The sequence below is a fragment of the Bubalus bubalis genome, chromosome 16 (assembly GCF_019923935.1).
Source record: "Bubalus bubalis isolate 160015118507 breed Murrah chromosome 16, NDDB_SH_1, whole genome shotgun sequence".
NCBI classification, from domain to species: domain Eukaryota; kingdom Metazoa; phylum Chordata; class Mammalia; order Artiodactyla; family Bovidae; genus Bubalus; species Bubalus bubalis.
The window spans coordinates 1,049,502-1,074,207 of record NC_059172.1 but is presented as its reverse complement, the minus strand read 5'-3'; the positions used below and the strand labels follow the sequence as shown (position 1 = coordinate 1,074,207).

General features: G+C 44.2%; 1 protein-coding gene across 1 annotated transcript; it reads right to left on the bottom strand.

Annotated features, from left to right (window-relative positions):
* Window positions 1–10,048: 10,048 nt before the first annotated feature.
* Window positions 10,049–10,978, bottom strand: LOC123465026 (olfactory receptor 10V1-like). Its single transcript, XM_045163056.1, has one exon. The coding sequence runs from the start codon at window positions 10,976–10,978 to the stop codon at window positions 10,049–10,051; it is 930 nt and encodes a 309-aa protein (XP_045018991.1).
* Window positions 10,979–24,706: the final 13,728 nt, after the last annotated feature.

The following is a 24,706-nucleotide window of genomic DNA, read 5'->3' as shown; positions in this document are numbered from 1 at the left end:
GTGTCATCTGCATATCTGAGGTTATTGATATTTCTCCTGACAATCTTGATTCCAGCTTGTGCTTCATCCAGCCCAGCATTTTGCATGATGTACTCTGTATATAAGTTAAATAAGCAGGGTGACAGTATACAGCCTTGACGTACTCCTTTTCCTATTTGGAACTAGTCTGTTGTTCCATGTCCAGTTTTAACTGTTGCTTCCTGACCTGTATACAGATTTCTCAGGAAGAAGGTCAGGTGGTCTGGTATTCCTATCTCTTGAAGAATAATCCACATTTTGTTGTGATCCACACAGTAAAAGTCTTTGGCATAGTCAATAAAGCAGAAATAGATGTTTTTCTGGAATTCTCTTGCTTTTTCTATGATCCAACAGATGTTGGTAATTTGATCTCTGTTTTCTCTGCCTTTTCTAAATCTAGCTTGAACATCTGGAAGTTCATGGTTCACATACTGTTGAAGCCTGGCTTAGGGAATTTTGAGCATTACTTTGCTAGCATGTGAGATGAGTGCAATTGTTCATTCTGATAAATTTACGAGATATTCAAAGATATATTAGGTATCGTCTCTGGCATCAGTGAGGTCAGCGTCTGACTTGGGAGATAAAACACAGCTTTATCTCCCAAGTTGTTAGGGAGGCCAGAAATGTTTCCCTAACAACAGAGTCCAAAGTGAGACTGTCCCTTGAAAGTGATGCTATCATAGTTGAGGATGGACAGACAGTAAGAGTCAGGGAAGGCTTTGTGGTGGAGGTGAGCTGGCCCTGAAAGAATGACTGCGAATCAATGATGATTGAATTGATTTAATGTTTTTGAAATCTCTGGATCCCAAGCTAATAGAAATAGTTTCTTTCTCCCAGGCGGTCAGAGTGTACCTAGAGAGGTAGTAGGAGCAGTACCATGTTACGGATGCGGCGATGCCGCTACATTCCAGCACAGAGGGCGCTCAGGCACAGTGCCGTCACCTGGCGTGAGAGGGTGGCCAGGAAGCCTTTTTAGCTGATGCGCTGCTGGGCTAAGTAGCTCAGAATAAAATTTTGCATCCTTTAAAAGTACCTAAAAGGTGGGCTTCCCTGGTGGCTCAGTGGTAAAGAATTGCCTGCCAACACCGTGGACACGGGTTCAATCCCTGGTCTAGGAAGATCCCACACGCTGCAGAGCAACTAAGCCCACGCGCCACAACTACCGAGCCTGTGCTCTAAGCCGGGAGCTGCGACTACTAAGCCCACGTGCCCGCGGGCCCAGGCTCTGCGACAGGAGAAACCACGGCAATGAGACGCCCGAGCATCGCAGCTGGAGAGTCGCCCCCCAGCCACGACTAGAGAAAGCCCACTCACAGAGACAGACCGCGAACCACCAAAAATAAACAAATGACCCTTTTAGAAATGGTACATAAAAGAGAAGGGATGGTGGGGTAGCATTTAGCTTTTAACCATCTTCCATATTTTAAACAGAAAAGATGGAACGTGCTGCTGCTGCTGCTAAGTCACTTCAGTCGTGTCCGACTCTGTGCGACCCCATAGACGGCAGCCCACCAGGCTCCCCCGTCCCTGGGATTCTCCAGGCAAGAACAGTGGAGTGGCTTGCCATTTCCTTCTCCAGTGCATGAAAGTGAAAAGTGAAAGTGAAGTCGCTCAGTCGTGCCCGACTCCCAGCGACCCATGGATTGAAGCCTACCAGGCTCCTTCGTCCATGGGATTTTCCAGGCAAGAGTACTGGAGTGGGGTGCTATTGCCTTCTCCAAAAGATGGAATGTAGTGAGCCGTACATCACTGAAAAATCATTGAAAGGGGTGGAGAAGTGTGCTCTAGGCTAAGACTCCAGGAGAGACTCTACAACATGGAACTGTCATCCTGAGGAACCAGGTTGTTTAACTGAAAGCGTCAGGGGGAGCAGGGAGTCCCCAAAGATGGAATGTTTGACCCCAGAACCACGACTCAGGTGCTCGACTCCCAGGAGCAGAATGGAAGCCTCACGCTCAGGACACTTCCTTCTCCAGGTTACTGGACTTCAATTCACATCTTAAGGGACTGCATTTGGTTGCTGCTGCTACTGCTGCTAAGTCGCTTCAGTCGTGTCCGACTCTGTGCGACCCCATAGACGGCAGCCTGCCAGGCTCCGCCATCCCTGGGATTCTCCAGGCAAGAACGCTGGAGTGGCTTGCCATTTCCTCCTCCAATGCATGAAAGTGAAAAGTGAAAGTGAAGTCGCTCAGTCGTGTCCAAGTCCTAGCGACCCCTTGGACTGCAGCCTACCAGGCTCCTCCGTCCATGGGATTTTCCAGGCAAGAGTACTGGAGTGGGGTGCCATTGCCTTCTCCGGCATTTGGTTGGTGGAAAGTAAATAATATCCTAGTGGCTAGAGAATCTGGGAAGTCTAAAGCTGGTACGTGAAGACTCACCAGAGGGTGGTTGGAACAGGTTATGTACAGACCAAGTTGCCATATCCTGCACAAATGGTCCACCAACTGCAAAAGTCAAAGAGCACCTCGTCCATTACCTGTGTGTGTGTGTGTTAATTATAAATTGTTGTTGTTTAGTTGCTAAGTCATGTCCAACTCTTTTCTGAGCCCAGGGACTGTAGCCCACCAGGCTCCTCTGTCCATGGAGTTTTCCAGGCAAGAACACTGGAGTGGGCTGCCATTCCCTTCTCCAGGGGACCTTCCCAGCCCAGGGATGGAGCCCAGGTCTCCTGCATTGGCAGGAGGGTTCTTTACTACTGTGCCACCAGGGAAGCCCAATTATAAATTACAAGCTTGAACATTCTCCACGTGTTTGACTGGTGTGGGACAATTTCTGATCTGTAATTTGCACTCCATTTAGACAGCCCACTTACCTGAGATCCCACCTACCAACTAAAGATCCTGTATGTCGCTACTAAGACCTGGCACAGCCCAATAAATAAATATTAAAAAAAATAAAGTAGTGATTCTCTTCAAAACCAACCAACAAACAAAGAAACTAGTGATGACCGAGAGTCCATAGGAAGTTACTCAAATACGCCAAATGTACGTCACTTGAAAATAAGGCTTCTAAATGACTAGGTTTATATGTGTTTTAGTGTATTTTGATTGTATGAAAGGATTTGATATGCTTTCTATGATGTCCTTCTTGAAGAGATGGTTTAGTCTGGATTGCATGGTGAATTGGTTACTTCTTTGCTGCAAAAGGAACCACTCCAGACTTAAAATACCAGTCATTTTATTTTCCCAGGCTTCTGTGGGTCAGCATTTAGGCCAGCTCAGCTGGGCAGTCCTTCTGCTGGTCTTGCTGGGGTCACTCATGCAGCTTCAGACATCTGGTGGTTTGACTGGGGCTGTTCCAGGGAGCCTCAGCTTGGCATCCAGTTTGTGCTCCGTGGGGTGTCGCCCTAGCTCTGGCTTCTTCACAGGTCAGTCTTAGGACAGCAAGAGAGGACAGGCACCAAAGGGAAGGGTGACCGCCGCCTGTGGCACCTTTGCGGACGTCCCGGTGACCAAAGCAAGTCACGTGTCCCTGGAGGACAGAGGTCACCTAGATTCACAGATACAGGACAGTGGGGTGCCCTGGGGTCATGTGGATGTCCCACATGATGTCATGTGGTCATGTATGGATGTCCCAACGGAGACAGTGCGCTGCAGAGGGTATTCACTGAGCGGCTTTCTACCTTATTGGACGACAGTTCCCAAAGAGGAAGACTGCATTCCTCCTGGCCTATTCTAGATATTTGTCAATGACTTGGAGAAGGAAAATGAAATACAATTATAATTTTGGCCGTGACATAAAATTCTGATGAATGAAATAAATCCAGAAGATCACTTTGTCAGTTTGGATCCCTCCAAAACCAATAAAAGCACAATGTATCAGTGTTAAATAAAAAGTTTTGCGTGTACTTTAGTAAAATAAATTATGGTCAGGCAGCATTGAGAGTCGTATGAAAACTGTACTTGGGGACTTGCCTGGTGGTCCAGTGGTCAAGAGTCTGCGCTTCCATCCCTGGTCAGGGACGTAAGATCCCACATGCCCGTGTGGCACAGCCAATAAAAGAAAGAAAGAAACAAAGAAAACTATATTTGATTCATATTTATGAGACTAAAATGATCAAGATGAATTAATAAAAGTACAGTTCACTGCTGGGAGCCGGCGAGAGACATTCCACTCGTGACAAAGGTCATGAGGAAGGGGGCTCGGCATACGCAAAGGCGGGATCGAGCCTCGGGAGTGCCCCCGGATATTCTCGAGCATCTACCCCCCAAAAAACCAGAGTCTGCCTACTTTATTGCTTTGTGCTTTCACCTCTGACTTTACTGGGGGCTGTCCCCCACCACCATCTCGCTCTCTCTGTCAAAGAGTTAACTTACAGCTCCAATTAATAAAGTTCCTGGGCAATTAGGAGTGTTTAAATCCAAACCCCTCAGATGGCTCTCTAACTCGCCTGACAAGTTTACCCGGACACCTACAGCTATGCATACGATTGTTTACAGTCTCCCAGCCTCCAGAGGCACGGGAAGCTTAAGATATTCAAATAGCTTAGAGCCTCTCAGAGAATTAGAAACTGTCAGAATAAAACTAGTAAAAGATTTCATTGATGAGCCAATGTTTGTTGCCAAGTTTTCACATCCCTTGAATTGTATCCTTGAATGTGCATTAATTAATATAGTTGGTATGTAGAAAAAATAAGTAGTGGCCTGGTGTTAGTAACTTTAGACCCTTAAGGTAGTAAATTCTTTCCTTTGTAAACCCATTACACATCCACCCTATAGGAACGTAATCTTATCTTCGGAGGATGGCGCCAAACCTTAAAATAATTACTCTTAGAGAAAATAAGTCTTTGTTGATAAGTCCTTGTCAAGAGTCATAAAATGTTAATAGGCCTCTGGCCAGAAGATGATGTAAATCACCTAAACCATTTGTATACGATAAATCTGCAGGAAAGAAACCCTGGTTTTTGATAAGCATCAAAGACTGCTGATTTTGCATCCCCTATTGTCCTCTATGTGTAGCTTAGGGTATAAAAGCCCCTGTTGAAAATAAAGCTATGGGCCTTGCTCACCAACGCTTGGTCTCCCCATGTCATTCTTCCCTTTAACTTCTAGCTGAGTGTCCATCTGGAGCGTGGATGTCCTCTGCGACCATTTATTTGCCTGGGCTTCTAAGACCCACTCGAGAAGGTGTCTAAGGTGGGGCACCTTCCGCTATTCGAGAGGGCGCCTGCGGCCTCCGTGGTCAGAGCTAACCTGGTGTCACGGGTTATATTGATTTTCCGCGTAAACCAAGCCACTCAGCTTCTTTTCTCCACTGAATTTTCCTACTGAGCTATCCTCATTCTATTCCTCTTTATTATATCTAATTAACATTTGAATAGGCCGCCTAGCCGTCTCTCCTTCGAAGACCCTGGATCAGCCGGGGCTGGACCCCGGCAGTTCACAGGTAAAAGTAAAAATTAATGGGTGAATTTAACTCAGATGACCATTATATCTACTACTGTGGGCAAGAATCCCTTAGGAGAAGTGGAGTAGCCGTTATGGACAACAAAAGAGTCTGAAATGCAGTACTTGGATGCAATCTCAAAAACAACAGAATGATCTCTGTTCATTTCCAAGGCTAACCATTCAGTATCACAGTAATCCAAGCCTATGCCCCAACCAGTAATGCTGAAGAAGCTGAAGTTGAATGGTTCTATGAAGACCTATAAGACCTTGCTCCCTGGAAGAAAAGTTATGACCAACCTAGGTGGCATATTAAAAAGCAGAGACATTACTTTGCCAACAAAGGTCTGTCTAGTCAAGGCTATGGTTTTTCCAGTGGTCATGTATGGATGTGAGAGTTGGACTATAAAGAAAGCTGAGTGCGGAGGATATGATGCTTTTGAACTGTGGTGTTGGAGGAAACTCTTGAGAGTCCATTGGGTGGCAAGGAGATCCAACCAGTCCGTCCTAAAGGAGATCAGTCCTGGGTGCTCACTGGAGGGACTGATGTTGAGGCTGAAACTCCAATACTTTGGCCACCTGATGCCAAGAGCTGACTCACTGGAAAAGACCCTGATGAGGAGCTACCCCACGCCCGAGGTCAGGGGCGGTGGCTGAGAGGAGCAACCCCACGTCCAAGGAGCAGCAGCTGCACGGGGAGGGCTGAGAGGAGCTACTCCATATTCAAGGTCAGGAGGGGTGGCCATGAGGAGATACCCCTCGTCCAAGGTAAGGAGCAGCAGCTGCGCTTTGCTGGAGCAGCCGTGAAGAGATACCTCTCGTCCAAGGTAAGAGAAACCCAAGTAAGATGATAGGTGTTATGAGAGGGCATGAGAGGGCAGAAAGGCTGAAACCATAATCACAGAAAACTAGCCAATCTGATCACACGGACCACAGCCTTGTCTAACTCAATGAAACTAAGCCATGCTGTGTGGGGCCACCCAAGATGGGTGGGTCATGGTGGAGAGGTCTGACAGAATGTGGTCCACTGGAGAACGGAATGCCAAACCACCTCAGTATTCTTGCCTTGAGAATCCCATGAACAGTATGAAAAGGCAAAATGATAGGATACTGAAAGATGAACTCCCCAGGTCGGTAGGTGCCCAAAGGCTACTGGAGATCAGTGGAGAAATAACTCCAGAAAGAATGAAGGGATGGAGCAAAAGCAAAAAGAATACCTAGTTGTGGATGTGACTGGTGATAGAAGCAAGGTCTGATGCTATAAAGAGCAATATTGCATAGGAACCTGGAATGTCAGGTCCATGAATCAAGGCAAATTGGAAGTGGTCAAACAAGAGATGGCAAGAGTGAATGTCGACATTCTAGGAATCAGCGAACTGAAATGGACTGGAATGGGTGAATTTAACTCAGATGACCATTATATCTACTACTGTGGGCAGGAATCCCTTAGAAGAAATGGACTAGCCATCATAGTCAAGAAAAGAGTCTGAAATGCAGTACCTGGATGCAATCTCAAAAATGACAGAATGATCTCTGTTCATTTCCAAGGCAAATCATTCAGTATCACGGTAATTCAAGCCTATGCCCCAACCAGTAACGCTGAAGAGGCTGAAGTTGAACGATTCTATGAAGACCACAAGACCTTTTAGAACTAACACCCAAAAGAGATGTCCTTTTCATTATATTGGACTGGAACGCAAAAGTAGGAAGTCAGGAAACACCTGGAGTAACAGGCAAATTTGGTCTTGGAGTACAGAATGAAGCAGGGCAAAGGCTAATAGAGTTTTGCCAAGAGAACGCCCTGGTCATAGCAAACACCCTCTTCCAACAACACAAGAGAAGACTCTACACATGGACATCACCATATGGTCAACACCGAAATCAGATTGATTGTATTCTTTACAGCCAAAGGTAGAGAAGCTCTATACAGTCAGCAAAAACAAGACCAGGAGCTGACTGTGGCTCAGACCATGAACTCCTTATTGCCAAATTCAGACTTAAATTGAAGAAAGTAGGGAAAACCACTAGACCATTCAGGTATGACTTAAATCAAATCCCTTATGATTATACAGTGGAAGTGAGAAATAGATTTAAGGGACTAGATCTGATAGACAGAGTGCCTGATAAACTATGGGTGGAGGTTTGTGACACTGTACAGGAGACAGGGATTAAGACAATCCCTATGGAAAAGAAATGCAAAAAAGCAAAGTGGCTTCTGGGGAGGCCTTACAAATAGCTCTGAAAAGAAGAGAAGTGAAAAGCGAAGGAGAAAAGGAAAGATATAAACAGCTGAATGCAGAGTTCCAAAGAATAGCAAGAAGAGATAAGAAAGCCTTCCTCAGCGATCAATGCAAAGAAATAGAGGAAAACAACAGAATGAGAAAGACTAGAGATCTCTTCAAGAAAATTAGAGATACCAAGGGAACATTTCATGCAAAGATGGGCTCGATAAAGGACAGAAATGGTATGGACCTAACAGAAGCAGAAAATATTAAGAAGAGATGGCAAGGATACACAGAAGAACTGTACAAAAAGATCATCATGACCCAGATAATCATGATAGTGTGATCACTGACCTAGAGCCAGACATCCTGGAATGTGAAGTCAAGTGGGCCTTAGAAAGCATACTATGAACAAAGCTAGCGGAGGTGATGGAATTCCAGTTGAGCTATTTCAAATCCTGAAAGATGATGCTGTGAAAGTGCTGCACTCAATATGCAAGCAAATGTTGAAAACTCAGCAGTGGCCACCGGACTGGAAAAGGGCAGTTTTCATTCCAATCCCAAAGAAAGGCAATGCCAAAGAATACTCAAACTACTGCACAATTGCACTCATCTCACACGCTAGTAAAGTAATGCTCAAAATTCTCCAAGCCAGGCTTCTGCAATACGTGAACCGTGGACTTCCAGATGTTCAAACTGGTTTTAGAAAAGGCAGAGGAACCAGAGATCTAATTGCCAACATTCACTGGATCATAGGAAAAGCAAGAGAGTTCCAGAAAAACATCTATTTCTGCTTTATTGACTATGCCAAAGCCTTTAACCATGTGGATCACAATAAACTGTGGAAAATTCTGAGAGAGATGGGAATACCAGACCATCAGACCTGCCTCTTGAGAAACCTGTATACAGATCAGGAAGCAACAGTTAGAACTGGACATGGAACAACAGACTGGTTCCAAATCGGAAAAGGAGCACGTCAAGGCTGTATATTGTCACCCTGCTTATTTAACTTATATGCAGAGTCCATCATGAGAAACGCTTGGCTGGAGGAAGCACAGGCTGGAATCAAGATTGTCGAGAGAAATAGCAATAACCTCAGATACGCAGATGACACCACCCTTATGGCAGAAAGTGAAGAGGAACTAAAAAGCCTCTTGATGAAAGTGAAGGAGGAGACTGAAAAAGTTGGCTTAAAGCTCAACATTCAGAAAACTAAGATCATGTCATCCAATCCCATCACTTCATGGGAAATAGATGGGGAAACAGAGGAAACAGTGTCAGATTTTATTTGGGGGGGCTCCAAAATCACTGCAGATGGTGATTGCAGCCATGAATTTAAAAGACGCTTACTCCTTGCAAGGAAAGTTATGACCAACCTAGATAGCATATTGAAAAGCAGAGACATTACTTTGCCAACAAAGGTCCATCTAGTCAAGGCTATGGTTTTTCCAGTAGTCATGTATGGATGTGAGAGTTGGATGGTGAAGAAAGCTGAGCCCCAAAGAATTGATGCTTTTGAAGTGTGGTGTTGGAGAAGACTCTTGAGAGTCCCTTGGACTGCAAGGAGATCCAACCAGTCCATTCTAAAGGAGATCAGTCTTGGATGTTTATTGGAAGGACTGATGTTGAAACTGAAACTCCAATACTTTGGCCACCTCGTGTGAAGAGTTGACTCATTGGAAAAGACCCTAATGTTGGGAAGGATTGGGGGCAGGAGGAGAAGGGGACGACAGAGGATGAGATGGCTGGATGGCATCCCCGACTCAATGGACATGAGTTTGGGTAAACTCCGGGAGTTGGTGATGGACAGGGAGGCCTGGCATGCTGTGGTTAATGAGGTTGCAAAGAGTCAGACACAATGAGCAACTGAACTGAACTGATGACCTTTGAAGGAACAGGTGGAATCTTCTAGTTCAGCTTTGTTTTCTCAGAAATAAGAAAACTGCAGTCTAGAGGCTTAGAGAGACTTGTACAAGGTAACACATATTCCTACTGGCAGAGCAAGACTAGAACAAGGAGAGCATCACTGTGTGAATACATCTTAGTCTTTAGATTTCTGAATACTTGTGTTCTCATCCTGGTATATATTCTGGTAGCCACTTTAGTTTTCTCTTCTAAAGTAAAGAAGACAATGATACTTATGATGGGCTAAGTGAGAGAACCCACATAAAGTACCTCATACCCATCAGATGTCCAATAAATAAATGTTGCTACTCCTCCATCCATGCCCAGGACACTGTGCTTCCCTGTGTGATAAAGCTTCATTTCGGTTGGTAGCATCCACAGCCTCCGGTGCTCCAAGAACACCATGTCTCTGTTGAATACACTCTTGGCTCCTGCAGACCATCCGGGCATAATTATTAACAGCGTCCCATTTCATTCTCAGAAGTGTCCTGATTTAAATAAGTCACAGAACCACCCAACCTAGAGCCTGCGTAGTGCCCTCCTGAGGGCATTTTTCAATTCTTTGTTCCTCATACTATAGATCAAGGGGTTTAAGATGGGAGTGATGAAGGTGTAGACCACTGACACCACCCGGCCCGTCTCAGGAGAGTAGCTGGACCTGGGGGACAAATATATGAAGCTGGTGCAGCCATACTGCAGGAGGACCACCGAGAGGTGAGAGGAGCACGTGGAGCAGGCCCGGCGGCGCCCTTCCGCGGACCGGATCCGTAAGACAGTCGCCACGATGAAGACGTAGGAGATGAAGATCATCGAGAGGGGAATGCTTAGGACGGTGAAGCTGATGGCGTACAGAGCGGTCTGGTGAACGTGCGTGTCCGCGCAAGCCAGGCGCATGACAGCAGGCATGTCGCAGAAGAAGTGGTAGATTTCACTATTGTTGCAGAACGGGAGGCGGAAGATTAAAACTGTAAGCGGAAGCGACAGCAAGAACCCTAGTATCAGGGACCCCACCATCAGCTCCACACACAAGGGCCAGCTCATGAGGAGGGTGTACCCTAAAGGGTAACGGATCGCCATCAACCGGTCGTAAGCCATGACCGCGAGCAGGACACAATCAGCCCCTCCCAGGAAGACGAAGAAAAACATCTGGGTACCACATCCAGCGATAGAAATGTGGGTTCTGCCCATTGAAAGAAGGTTTGCCAAGGCCAGGGGGGCGATGCAAGATGTATAGAGGATTTCCAGAGCTGCCAGGTTAGCCAGGAAAAAGTACATGGGGGTGTGGAGGGAATGATTGATCTGAACAATAAGGGCAATGAGGGCATTTCCACCCAGGCTGATCAGGTACATCGCCAGGAAGGCCACAAAAATCAGTGCCTGGACGTTAGGGTCGGCTGAGAATGGACGAAAGTAGAATTGCACCTTTGCGGTTTTATTTATTTCCTCCATGGGTACCGCATTGGACCTAAGAAAAGGGAAGATGACAGGAGTCTCTAGGTATCTCTTTTAAGCTTTATGTTTTCTGTTTGTATCTGCAGCTGATTTACAGTATTCCAATAGTTTCAGGTGAACAGTGAAGGGACTCAATGCACACATACGTGTATCCGTTCTCCCCCAAACGCCGCTCCCCGCCAGGCATCCACATATCACTGCGCGGAGCTCCCTGTGCTGGTCAGTAGGTCCCCGCCAAAGTCCCTGACCATGTCTTCCTCCCATTCTAGATGTCTCTTTTAGATGCTTTCCCAACTCCTCCGTGCACAGAGGTACTTCGGCAGTTTTCCTTTTACAGCCGAGCACGTGACATTACAATTTATAGTTTGGCCCTGTCTCAGCTTTCTCCCTTTTCCTTCCTGCGCTGAAGACTGAGAACTCCTCCGTGCTGACGACCTTTAACTCCCATCTCCAGCACAGTACGTGGCGGAGAATATTTCTCAAGAAGTATTTCTGAACAAACCAATGGATAAAGTCAATTTAAAGTTCAAATTTACAAAACAGATAAAGTTGGATATCAGTTCATCATGGGAAACTTGAAATAAAAAGTTTTAGGAACCTATAAGTAGATGCGCGTCAAAGTTGAAAGAAAACCGGGCATTGTGATGCTGTATCAGAAGCTCCATAGGTTACATGTATACACGACTGATACTGTGCCTAAAACAGGTACCTAATGAGAATCCGGCATAGCACAGGGAGCTCTGCTTAATGCTCCGTGGGGCCTGAATGGAAAGGAAACCCAGAAAAGACGGGATATATGTACATGAATAGCTGCTGTACTCTTCCGGACGGTCGAAGCTAAGACAACATTGTACGGCAACTGTACGCCAGAAAAAATTAAAAAAACAAACAAACTCTGTAATTTAGTTTAAAACCTGGAGACTTTATTGATTTGTTTTGCTTCCTCTCCTTTATCCAATAATATCAGTATTTATTTGTCCCTAAACACTGATACTGTCCTTCAGAATTTCTCATCTCTAAAGACTAATATTATATGATATAACTTATGTGCAGAATCTAAAAAAATGATGCAAATGAACTTATTTACAAAACAGAAACAGACTCACAGAGAACACACCCGGGGGTGGAGGGGTAGACTGGAAGTTTGGGATTGACATGTGCTGTGCTCAGTCGCTCAGTCGTGTCTGACTCTTTGTGACCCCATGGACTGCAGCCCGCCAGGCTCCTCTGTCCATGGGATTCTCCAGGCAAGGACACTGGAGTGGGCTGCCATACCCTCCTCCAGGGGATCTTCCTGACCCTGGGATAGAACCAGGTCTCCCTCATTGCAGGTGATTTCTTTACAGTCTGAGGCACCAGGGAAGCCCAAGAATACCGGAGTGGGTAGCCTATCCCTTCTCCAGGGGATCTCTGGACTCAGGAATTGAACTGGGGTCTCCTGCATTGCAGGCGGATTCTTTACCAGCTGAGCTACCAGGGAAGCCCAGGATTGACATGTACACCCTGCTATATTTAAAATCGATAACCAGCAAGGACCTAGTCTCTATAGCACAGGGAACCCCGCTCACTGTTCTGTAACAACCTACACGGGAAAAGAATTTGAAAAGGAATAGATATATATGTATAACTGAGTCGCTTTTTCTGTACCTGAAACTAACACAACACTGTTAATCAACTTTAAAATAGAAATTAAGGACTTCCCTGGTCGTCCAGTGGTTAAGAATACACCTGCCGATGCAGAGAACGTGGGTTTGATCTCTGGTCTGGGAAGACTGCGCATGCTGCGGGCCACAACTTCTGGTCCGGCGTCCCCCGAGCGCATGCGCTGCAGCAGAGAAGCCGCCGCAACGAAGATCAGCCCAGCTCACAGCAACCGGAGAAAGCCTGCGAGCAGCAGTGAAGGCCCAGGGCAGCCGAAGAGAAACAAACATTTAAGCAGTTAAAAGATTTCGCTTATCCTTTGCTTTGGTCCCTTCCCGCTGCCCCATCATTTCTATCCGCTGTTATCTTCTATTGGCCTTCCTTCTAATCTTCCATTTCTCTTCTTTTCTCTCTATAGTTCATCTTGCTCTCCATGATCATATAATTCATCTGCTTAAGGTTTTTTAATGCCTTCCTGTTTGTTAAATGACAGCTTTCACACCCCTCTGCCAGTTATTCAGTCTCTCCTGGGTCTGACTTTCCCGGCTAACCCCACTGAGGACGGCCCTCGGTCATCCCTGCTCTGCACCATGTGGTACTCATCGGCCTCTTATCTATCTTTCACCTTTACGCTTCATGTGATTCTGTTCTCTTTCTAGCAAGAAAACTTCTCCCTTTTGCCTAATGCAGATCCTGCCCACTTTTAAAATTCTAGGTTATGTTCTTCTTTTGCGAAGCCTTTCTGGAACACTCCAGTTTAAATCTCTCTCCTTTCTCCAAAATTCTTTGTCACTCATAGTGTTATGATTTTAGGGTTAATATACAGTCTTTACTGTACTGTATGTTCTGTTCCAAATTGTATTCGAGGTTCCTGGAGGACAAGGGCTCTGTCTTTTGACAAATGATCATTTATTCCAAGGTAAGTCCTAGACAAAGTGAGAGTGTTGAGCACGTGCTTGGGTTGGCTTACTTCATCCATCCTAGTGGCCCCCAACCTTTCTGGCACCAGGGACCTGTTTCTTGGAAGACAGTTTTTCCAGCGACTGGCCTTGGGGGAGATGGTTTCAGGATAATTCAAGCACATTACATTTATTGTGCGCTTTATTTCTATTATTATTACATCAGCTCCACTTCACATCATCAGATATTAGGTCCCAGAGGTTGGGGACCTGCATTAAACCACTTTAGTAAGCGTGTACTATTATCCGGAGAAGGCGATGGCACCCCACTCCAGTACTCTTGCCTGGGAAATCCCATGGATGGAGGAGCCTGGTGGGCTGCAGTCCATGGGGTCGCTAAGAGTTGGACACGACTGTGCGACTTCACTTTCACTCTTCACTTTCATGCATTGGAGAAGGAAATGGCAACCCACTCCAGGGTTCTTGCCTGGAGAATCCCAGGGACGGGGGAGCCTGCTGGGCTGCCGTCTCTGGGGTCGCACAGAGTCGGACACGACTGGAGCGACTCAGCAGCAGCAGCAGTACTGTTATCTCCCCAATCTACAGATGAAGACATATAGGATTAAAAGGTTAAAAAGTGCTTTGAAGTCATGTAAGTTAGCAGTAGGAAAGCTAGCATTTGACAGTCTGTTCATAGAGCTTTTGTGCTTAATCTTTGTCTGTACTACACTGCCTTCCCCTGTGTTTCATGTCTCTGAAGTGGTGGCTTGGGCGGTCAAGCATCAGCCTGCAATGCAGAAGGCTTGGGTTTGGTCCCTGGGTCGGGAAGATCCCCTGGAATAGGCAATGGCAACCCACTTCACTATTCTTGCCTGGAGATTTCAATGGACAGAGGAGCCTGGAGGGCTGCAGCCCATGGGGTTGTGAAGAGTCAGATACCACGAGAGACTAACACTTCCAGCATTTTCAAGTGGCTTTGTTATTTGATTATAGTTCAGCCATAGGTAGAACTCTAGATGGTCTGTTGGAAAAAGAGCACCTAAGATCTGAGACCAAAAATGTTGGATTATAGTATTTCTGAACTAGAGAGGCATAATTATAACCTAGACCATGGTATACCTGCATGGCCTAATTGACCTTAATGTTTTACCTGTTAGCACAAATTTGGACTCACCTGAAGAAAAAAGTAAAATCTTAATTTGGGAGTTCTGACTGTGGGGTAAACAGGGAAGGGGGAATAATGTTCTGTCACTCAGAAGCTGAAAGTCTGCTTGGGGCAGAGGTTTCTGTGCCTTGTGGAGAGACTCGTACCAGCTGGAGGATTCCCACATCAGACGTACCCAAACAAAAATATATTTGTCCTTATAAAACATTCTTGAATAATGCTGTTTATATGTCATTATAAATGAGTTTTATGTATGAATTTATGAATTCATAAATGGCATTCATAAAATTAATTCATAAAATGAAATATACATTTTATGTTGTTGTTCAGTCACAAAGTCATATCTGACTCTTTGCAACCCCACGGACTGCAAATTTTAAATATGTCTGCAAATCTGAGAAAATTATATGTCTGAAGACACTATTTAGTTTCTGAAAGAGACTCCAAGAGTATTTTCTGGCAGCAGCATCTGGAAAGATGAGTCAAAATTATGTCCCTTTACTGTTAATACCTTGAGTCATATGGAATTCGCTTCTGAAAGTTGATAACAGCGGCATATAGGCAATCTCACAGAATAGTTTTCAACGTAATACTTTCACAAGCACACTATTGAGTAAATCAAATGAACTGTTCAGACCAACAGCATTCAACAAAAGGTATTGTTCTCCTATTGCATAATGCTAGATAATATTTACTGGGTCCTGCATACCACGCTAATCATTGTACATCCTCTCACTTAAGTGGCCCTTCAGTCCTTTATTGTCTGTATTTTTTTCAGATGAAGACATTCAGGCTTAAAGGCTTTAACCAACTTGCCCAGCTAGCAAATGGGAAAGGAACAATTCCTAGTTCAGGCTGAAGCAAATTTCAGCTTCTGTCACGAAAATAAAGCACGCCTCACGGAGCAGCGTGCTGTGTGTAAGGCCGACTGGTAGGTGTTCCGGAGAGTCAAGTCCCTTTGTTCGCATTGTCCTTCATCAACAAACTTTTTCTCCGTAAAGTGAGTGCCACAGACCTTTCTCAGATCCTTACAAAGTCAGTGCTCAGAACCCTAATTTATAATCTCCCTCTTTTCTCTTTGCTTTTTCTTTTCACCCTCTCTCACCAACTACTCACTAAATCAATATTCATATTCATAAATTTTTTAAAAATTAATTTTATTGGAAATAGTTGCTTTCTAGTGTTAGTTTCTGCTGTACAGCAAGGGGAATCGGCCATGCACATACACATATCCTCTTTTCTGGACTTCCTTCCCATTCAGGTCTTCACAGGGGACTGAGCGGAGTCCCTGTGCTGGATGTTTTCATTCGTTATCTATTTTAGTAAATAGTAAAAAACATTTATTAAGACCCTCCACTATGTCAGGCATAGCTCTAGTTTCTCAGAGAAGAGGGAAGAGGGTGGAGAATGAGACAGCGTGTCTACACTCACAGAGCTCAAAATCAAATGAGAGATACAGTAATAAAAAGAATACAAGTCAAGTTCAGCTAGTGAAGTCGCTCAGTCTTGTCCAACTCTTTGAGACTCCATGGACTGTAGCCTACCAAGCTCCTCTGTCCATGGGATTTTCCAGGCTATAGTACTGGAGTGGATTGCCATTTCTTTCTCCAGGAGATCTTCCCGACCCAGGGATCAAACCCGGGTCTCCCGCATTGTAGACAGACACTTTGCCGTCTGAGCCACCAGGGTGTCGTAAAAGGCCAATGTGTGAGGAAAACTCAGGCACATCTCTTTCTATCCAATAATGCTTTTTGAAAAGTTCACGTAATTAGAATTATTTTTTTAAAGCATATGGGGGATACTTTTCTCTTTTAAAAAAATTTATTTTTTAACTGGAGGATAATTGCTTTATATAATTTTGTTGTTTTCTGTCAAACCTCAACATGAATCAGCCATAGGCATACACATATGGGGGGTTCTTCATGAGAAGGAACCTTCTAGCTATTCCTCTTATAACAGAAGCAAACATTTTCTAGTTCTTTGACTTCTATAAGCTTGGCGTTTGTGATGATGGATTTTTTTAAACCAGAGAAATCCTTGAAAGGACCAACATCTCTGTATTTCAAGGTTAGGATAGTGTTGGACTCAATCTAATCTAGGAGCTTCCCTGATGGCTTAGTGGTAAAGAATAAGACCTGCCAATGCAGAAGACACAGATTTGATCCCTAGGTCAGGAAGATCCCCTGGAGAAGGAAAACGGCAACCCACTCCAGTATTCTTGCCTGGGAAATTCCATGGACAGGGGAGCCTGGTGGGCTACAGTCCATGGGCTCAGAAAAGATTCAGACACAACTGAGCGACTGAAACAGCAGTCTGATCTGGACCATGATCCCTTGACCGTATTGGACAGAGCCTCCTTCTTGCCATTCGTCATTTTGAAGAGCATGGATGTCACAGCATGTGTTCTGGAACTCCCCTTTAACTGTCTAGTATAGAACACTGGTTCTGAGTCAAAACTAAACTTCGACTGTTTATGGGAAAATTTCCATACTTAGCTTCTGTTCCTGGACAATGTCCACCATGAGCCTTGTCCTGGTTACAAGTTAGATTTTTCCTCAAGCTTCTAAAACTGGAGTCTAGAAGAAGATTCTTACCTTTTAATGTACTCATGTGGACTACAAGTCATTGCAGATTTACATGGATTCTTTGCTAAACGCTGAGGACGCCAGCATTCTGTCCTCAAAGGATCCCCAGGCTGGTTTGCTGATCACTTACGGATTTAAGCATATCGCTATGTTAAAGCACTTCTCAAACTAGATCTGATTCAACTCTGGGACTGAGAGAACGTTTCACCCTGCCTCTTCTTTCTGTATAAGGCAAACCCGGCTTTACTTATCTTTGTAGCCTGGAACTAACCTCTGAAGTTCCCGTGATGTTTAGACTCAAAATTATCATCAAATAATGACATTCATAATAACAAAGCTGACTGAAGGGACACTCTTGGTCCCCAGAGATGACTTGGGAAGGTCTGCCTGGGAAGCATAAAGCTACAAGATTAAATTCAGTGTTCCTAATATTTAAAATTGCATCAGGAATATTCCATTGGTACATCTTCCCTAAGGATTATTTTTTCAGTCACTTGATGAATTCAACGATAAGGTCAGTTGGGGAAAAGAAAAATGATTATTTTCACTGATTTACCTTGAAATCATATTCAAAAAAGGAAATGTCCACATGGAGCGTTATTCATGGCTCTTTTCCATATTCTGCAACATGCCATTCTCTCTCTGTTTTATGATTTTATTTATTACCTTGACTGTGCTGGGTCTTCGCGGCTGTGCGGGCTTTTCTCTGGCTGCAACAGCAGGAGCTACTCTCCGGTTGCGGAGCACGGGCTCCAGGGTTCTGGGGTCGGTACTGTGACATGTGGTCTCAGTAGTCGTGGCTCCCAGACTCTAGGACACAGGCTCAACGGTTGTGCACGAGCTTAGCTGCTCTGCGGTGTGTGGAATCTTCCCAGATCAGGTGCTGAACGCTGGTGTCCTGCACTGGCAGGCGGATTCTTTACCACTGAGCCACCAGGGAAGCCCTTTCCTTCTCTCTTTGTTCCTGGGAAATTAATTCCTCCTGACTTTCTTCTCATGTCTTTGATATTTCTTCTTAGTCTCAGATCAGTTCAGTTCAGTGGCTCAGTCGTGTCCGACTCTTTGCCACCCCATGGACTGCAACACGCCAGGCCTCCCTGTCCATTACCAACTTCCGGACTTTACTCAAACTCATGTCCATTGAGTCAGTGATGCCATCCAACCATCTCATCGCCTGTCATCCCCTTCTCCTGCCTTCAATCTTTCCCAGCATCAGGGTCTTTTCCAAGGAGTCAGTTCTTCACATCAGGTGGCCAAAGTATTGGAGTTGCAGCTTCAGCATCAGTCCTTCCAATGAATATTCAGGACTGATTTCCTTTAGGATTGACTGGTTTGCTTTAGGATTCATTTCTTAATCCATATTGCTGGTTTTCCCACTTTTCCTAACTCCCACTCAAGCTGGGTCTTTGTCTCAGTTCCTCTTTTCTATTTACATTTTTTGGGGATAAGTAATCCAGTTTAGTTGTTTGACTTTAAATACAAACAGGCTGATAACGCTGAAATGTATCATTTCCAGCCCTCGGACAGCAAGGAGGCAATCCTAAAGGAAATTAACCCTGAATATTCTTACTCCTTGGAAGGAAAGTTATGACCAACCTAGATAGCATATTGAAAAGCAGAGATATTACTTTTCCAACAAAGGTCTGTCTAGTCAAGGCTATGGTTTTTCCAGTGGTCATGTATGGATGTGAGAGATGGACTGTGAAGAAAGCTGAGCGCTGAAGAATTGATGCTTTTGAACTGTGGTGTTGAAGAAAACTCTTGAGAGTCCCTTGGACATGCAAGGAGATCCAACCAGTCCATTCTGAAGGAGATCAGCCCTGGGTGTTCATTGGAAGGACTGATGCTAAAGCTGAAACTCCAGTACTTTGGCCACCTCATGCGAAGAGTTGACTCATTGGAAAGACCCTGATATTGGGAGGGAATGGGGGCAGGAGGAGAAGGGGACGACAGAGGATGAGATGGCTGGATGGCATCACTGACTCGATGGACATGAGTTTGAGTGAACTCTGGGAGTTGGTGATGGACAGGGAGGCCTGGTGTGCTGTGATTCATGGGGTCGAAAAGAATTGGACATGACTGAGCGACTGAACTGAACTGAATTGAACTGATTCACTGGAAGGACTGATGCTGAAGCTGAAGCTCCAATACTTTGGCCACCTGATGTAAAGAGCTGACACATTTGAAAAGACCTTGCTGCTGGGAAAGATTGAAGGCAGGAGGAGAAGGGGACGACAGAGGATGAGCTGGTTGGATGACCTGGCATCACCGACTCAATGGACATGAGTTTGAGCAAACTCTGGGAGATGGTGAAGGACAGGGAAGCCTGGCGTGTAGCAGTTCATGGGGTCACAAAGAGTCCACACAACCTAGTAACTGAACAACAACAACTCTGTCCCTGAACTAGGGATGAGTATATCCACCGTCTGTCAATTATGGAATGATTTTGCCAGCTTGTCTTCTGTGTCTGCAGAGCCTGAGCCCTGTGCTGCTGCGGCTACTGACCTTCCACACACCGTGAAGGGAGGTCAGGGTGGAGAGTGAGGCCCTCTGCTCCGGGAGACTGGTGGAGCAGGTCTCTAGACAGTTGAATGTTTTCAGGAACTGATTTTATGATCCCAGGCCTTGCTTCTCCTCATATCTAGGAAAGCACTAAATCCTTTCATGGTGACATCAGCTCCTCAGGACCAGCAGAAAACCTTTTGTAAAATAAGCACTTGGTTGAACTCCCCCTACACCAAGAGCATATTTATTGACTTTCTCCCACTACCTCTGTGGAGCAGTTTCTTGGCTCTCTGAGATGCTGTCTCCCAGGCTGCAGTCCTCATTTTCCCCCAAATAAAACTTTACTCCCAACTCTCACGTTGTGCATCTTTTTGCAGTTGACATGTCTAACAACTCTAATTTGATCCTAATATCTTACATTGTGCTTCCTGGTGGCTCAGCTGGTAAAGAATCCGCCTGCAATGTGGGAGACCTGGGTTCGATCCCTGGGTTAGGAAGATCCCCTGGAGAAGGGAATGGCAACCCACTCCAGTATCTTGCCTGGACAGTTCCATGGACAGAGGAGCCTGCAGGCTACAGTACGTGGGGTCAAAAAGAGTTGGACATGACTGGGCAACCAACGGTCTTATATTTAACATATCAAAACCAGAACTTTTCACCCACCATCTGCTCAGGTGTTATGCATTAAACATTCAAATCCTGACAGTAGTCTCTCAATATTATTTGTTGACCTTGATGAAACTAACATTTCATTTAATTTCTTGTAAAACATCTGAAGAGATGGTTTTCTTTCAGTGTCCCTTAGAGAAATGAAGGATCATTAAAACAAATTTTTTTTAATTTCATTCATGAAATTACAGAATTATTGTAGAAGGGATTTTAAGAAGTCATGTAGTGATTATCATCTTGGATCCCATATCTCAAAGGGCCTTCAAGATTATTAATGGAATTTTCAAGTTTTCAATTTCAAAAGCACTAACATGCATCAAACATTTTCTTGGGATAATTTTATGCATGTATTGTTATTAGTGTTACTGCTGCTCTTTGTTTTTGGTTGTTTTGTTACTTGGGGGTTGGAGACAATATGTAAGAATGGTTAAAAGACTAAATCTGATTCAGGCACCTTGCATGCTAAGCTGTTTCGGTTGTTCTGATTCCTTGTGACCCCATAGAATGTAGCCCACCAGCTTCTTCTGGCCATGGGATTTTCCAGGCTAGAATACTGCAGTGGGTTTCCGTGCGCTCCTCCAGGGGATCTTCCCGACCCAGGGACAAATCTGAGTCTCATGCTTTCAGCATCGGCAGGCAGGTTCTTTATCGCTAGTGCCACCTGGGAAGCCCAAACTTGGATCCTAACCTTGGCTAAGCCTCTGACCATGTGTCCTTGGGTAAGTTAACTACACTTTCTAAGCCTTGGTTGCTTCCCTGGTGGCTCAGTGGTAAAGAATCTGCCTGCCAGTGCAGGAGATGTGGGTTTGATCCCTGGATCAGGAAGATCCCCTGGAGAAGGGAATGGCAACCCATTCCAGTATTCTGGCCTGGAGAATCCCATGGACAGAGGAGCCTGGAGGGATATAGTCCATGGGGTCACAGAGAGTCTGACATGACTGGGTGACTAAGAATGGATGCATGCAAGCAACTCTTCATTAGCTCTAAAATGATTATTGTGGGGTTTATGGAGAAAACACTGTAAAATTTGTGTACTGCAGAGAATGTTGAGAGCTACAGATTTTATTCAAGTTTACTTCCTAAACAGATGTTCATTCTGAATATGTACTTTTCAGCTTTGTTGAGGTATAATTGGTGATGTTATAATTGCAAAGGAGATCCAACCAGTCCATTCTGAAGGAGATCAGCCCTGGGATTTCTTTGGAGGGAATGATGCTGAAGCTGAAACTCCAGTACTTTGGCCACCTCACTCGAAGAGCTGACTCATTGGAAAAGACTCTGATGCTGGGAGGGATTGGGGGCAGGAGGAGAAGGGGACGACAGAGGATGAGATGGCTGGATGGCATCACTGACTCAATGGACTTGAGTCTGGGTGAACTCGGGGAGTTGGTGATGGACAGGGAGGCCTGGGGTGCTGCGATTCATGGGATCGAAAAGAGTCGGACACAACTGAGCGACTGAACTGAACTGAACTGAAGGTGTACAATGTGATTTTTTATACATTAGGAAATGATTACCATGGTCAAGCTAATTAATATATCCCTCACTTCATATGGTTTTTTGTATGTGTGTTAAGAACACTTAATATCTCTTTGCTTAGAAAATTTCAAGTATACAGTGCGTTTTGTTAACTTCAGTCACCATGTTGTGCGTTAGAGCTCTGGAACTTACTCATCTTATAATGGAGCTTGTGCGCTCTGGCCGCCCAGGAGAGCCGCTCCCTAGCGCTTGGTAGCCAGCCTTCTACTCTTTGTTCCCATGAGTTCAACAACTGTTTTAGATTCCACATGTAAGTGTAAACACAAACCATTTGTTTTTCTGTGTCTAGCTTATCTCACTTAACGTAATCCCTTCCAGGTTCATCTATGTTGTCTCAAATGGGAGATTATCATTCTTTATTAGGCTGATTAATATTGCATTTTTTCTGTATATGTACATATATATGTGTATACACACACACACATGCATATATGTATCTATATACACTTTTTAGTCCATTCATCCTTCAACAGACATTTGGCTTGATTCCATGTCTCAGATACTCCATATAATGCTGCCATGGAGACGGGAATGCAGACATCTCTTTGAGATCCTGATTTCAAACCTTTGGCTTCTCCCAAGGAGTGGGATTGCTTGATTCCGCTGCCACATGCTAGTTCTATTTTTAATTGTTCGCAGAACCTCTGTGCTCTTTTCCGTAATGGCTGCACCACTTTAAATTCTCAGCAACTGTATAAGACCTCCCTTTCCCCTACACCCTCGCCAAGACTTGCTATCTTTTGACTTTGGGATAATAGCCATTCTAAGGAGTCAGGTGATATCTCACTGTGGTTTTTATTTGCACTTTCTTGATAAATAGTTGCACTGAACATGTTTCTATATACTTTTTGGCCATTTGTGTGTCTTCTTTGGAGAAATGTTTATTTGGGGTTTTGCCCGTTTTAAAATCGGGTTGTTGGTGGAGTTTTTGCTTTTGTGTTGTAGACATTCTTTGCATATTTTGGATGTTATCCCATTATCGCATTTATGGTTTGCAAACATCTTCCCTCACTCTTCAGGTTGCCTTTTCAGTTTCTTGATTGTTTCCTTTGCTGTGCAGAAACTTTTTAGCTTGATGTAGTCCTAGTTGTTTATTTTTGCTTTTCTTGTTCATGCTTTTGGTACCACCATGGAAAAAGTCATCACCAAGATCGGTATCATGCAGTCTCCCTCATGTTCTCTTCCAGGAATTGTATGGTTTCAGGTCTTATGTCTATGTTCTTAACAAATTTTGTGCTGATTTTTGTGTGTGGTGTAAGATAAAGACCCAGTTTCATTTTTCCATGAAAAATATAAGATATACAATTTTCCTCATATTGTTTGTTAAAGAAACTGTCCTCTCTCCACTATGTATTCTTGGGGCCTTTGTTGAAAATTGTTGACTATATATATGTGGGTTTATTTCTAGGCTTTCTATCTGTTCAGTTGGCCAATGTGTCTGTTTTTGTGCCAACACCAATACTATTTAAATCACTATAGCTTTGTATATAATTAAAAATCAGGAAGTGTGCTCTCTCTGGTTTTGTTCTTATTACTCATTGCTTTTGCTCTGGAATCTTTTGTGGTTCTTTCCATTCGAATTCTAGGATAGTTTTTTCTACTTCTGTGAAAAATGCCATTGGAATCTTGATAGGAATTGCATGACTCTGTAGATAATTTCGAGTATCATGGACGTTTTGAAAGTATTAATTCTTCCCATCCATGCACATGGGTTGCCATTTCATTTCTTTGCGTCATCTTCAGCTTCTTTCATCAGTGTTTAAACTGATGATTTTCCATGCACGTGTCTTTTACCTTCTCCTTTAGGTTTACTCCTAAGCATTTTATTCTTTTTGCTGCTATTAGAAATGGGATTATGTTCTTAATTTCCTTTTCAGATAGTTTGTTGTTAGAAATGCAACTTATTTTTGTATATTGTATTCTGCAACTTTGCTGAGTTTTCCTATGGATTCTCTGGGTATTTTTGTGGAGTCTTGGAGTTTTCTATGTCGTATAAAATCATGCCATCCACAGAGATAATTTTGTTTTTCTGACTTGGATAGCCTCTATTTCTTTTTCTTACCTAACTTCTCTGGCTAGAAGTTCTAGTATTTTCTTGACTAGAAGTAGTGGATTTGTGTTCAAAGATGCTTAAAAATTATTTGATATATTTCAGCAGAGATTCTTTATAAAATCTCTGAATAAAATAGGAATAGAAATAAACTGTTTGAATATATTGTAATTTTCAGTAATTCTGTAAGTATTTATTGAGTACTTATGCTGTGCCAGAAACTTGCAGTACACTGGTGGACAAGACAGAGAACATTTCTGCCTTTGCGCTTGTGTTAGTGAATGCTTTCTGTGATGTAAGGGCTTCCTTGGTGGCTCAGTCAGTAAAGAATCCACCTGCAATTCAGGAGACTTGGGTTTGATCCCTGTCAAGAAGACCCCCTGGAGGAGGGCATATCAACACACTCCAGTATTCTTGCCTGGAGAATCCCATGGACAGAGGAGCTTAGTGGGCTACAGTCCATGGGGTCGCAAAGAATTGGACAAGACCTAGCGACTAAACCACCATAGGCACTTTTCTGGCTACTTCACATGTATCACTTAATATTCACAATTAACTTGATGAAGGAGGCAATACTATTAACCTCATTTTTCAGTTAAAGAAACTGAGGGCCAAGATATTGAGCAACTCACCCAAGGTCACACAATCAAGGAATGGCCCCCAAATTCAAAC

Bases quoted from the DNA above. Each gene is read 5' to 3' on its own strand.
- LOC123465026 (XM_045163056.1), bottom strand. From the start codon at position 10,978: ATGGAGGAAATAAATAAAACCGCAAAGGTGCAATTCTACTTTCGTCCA.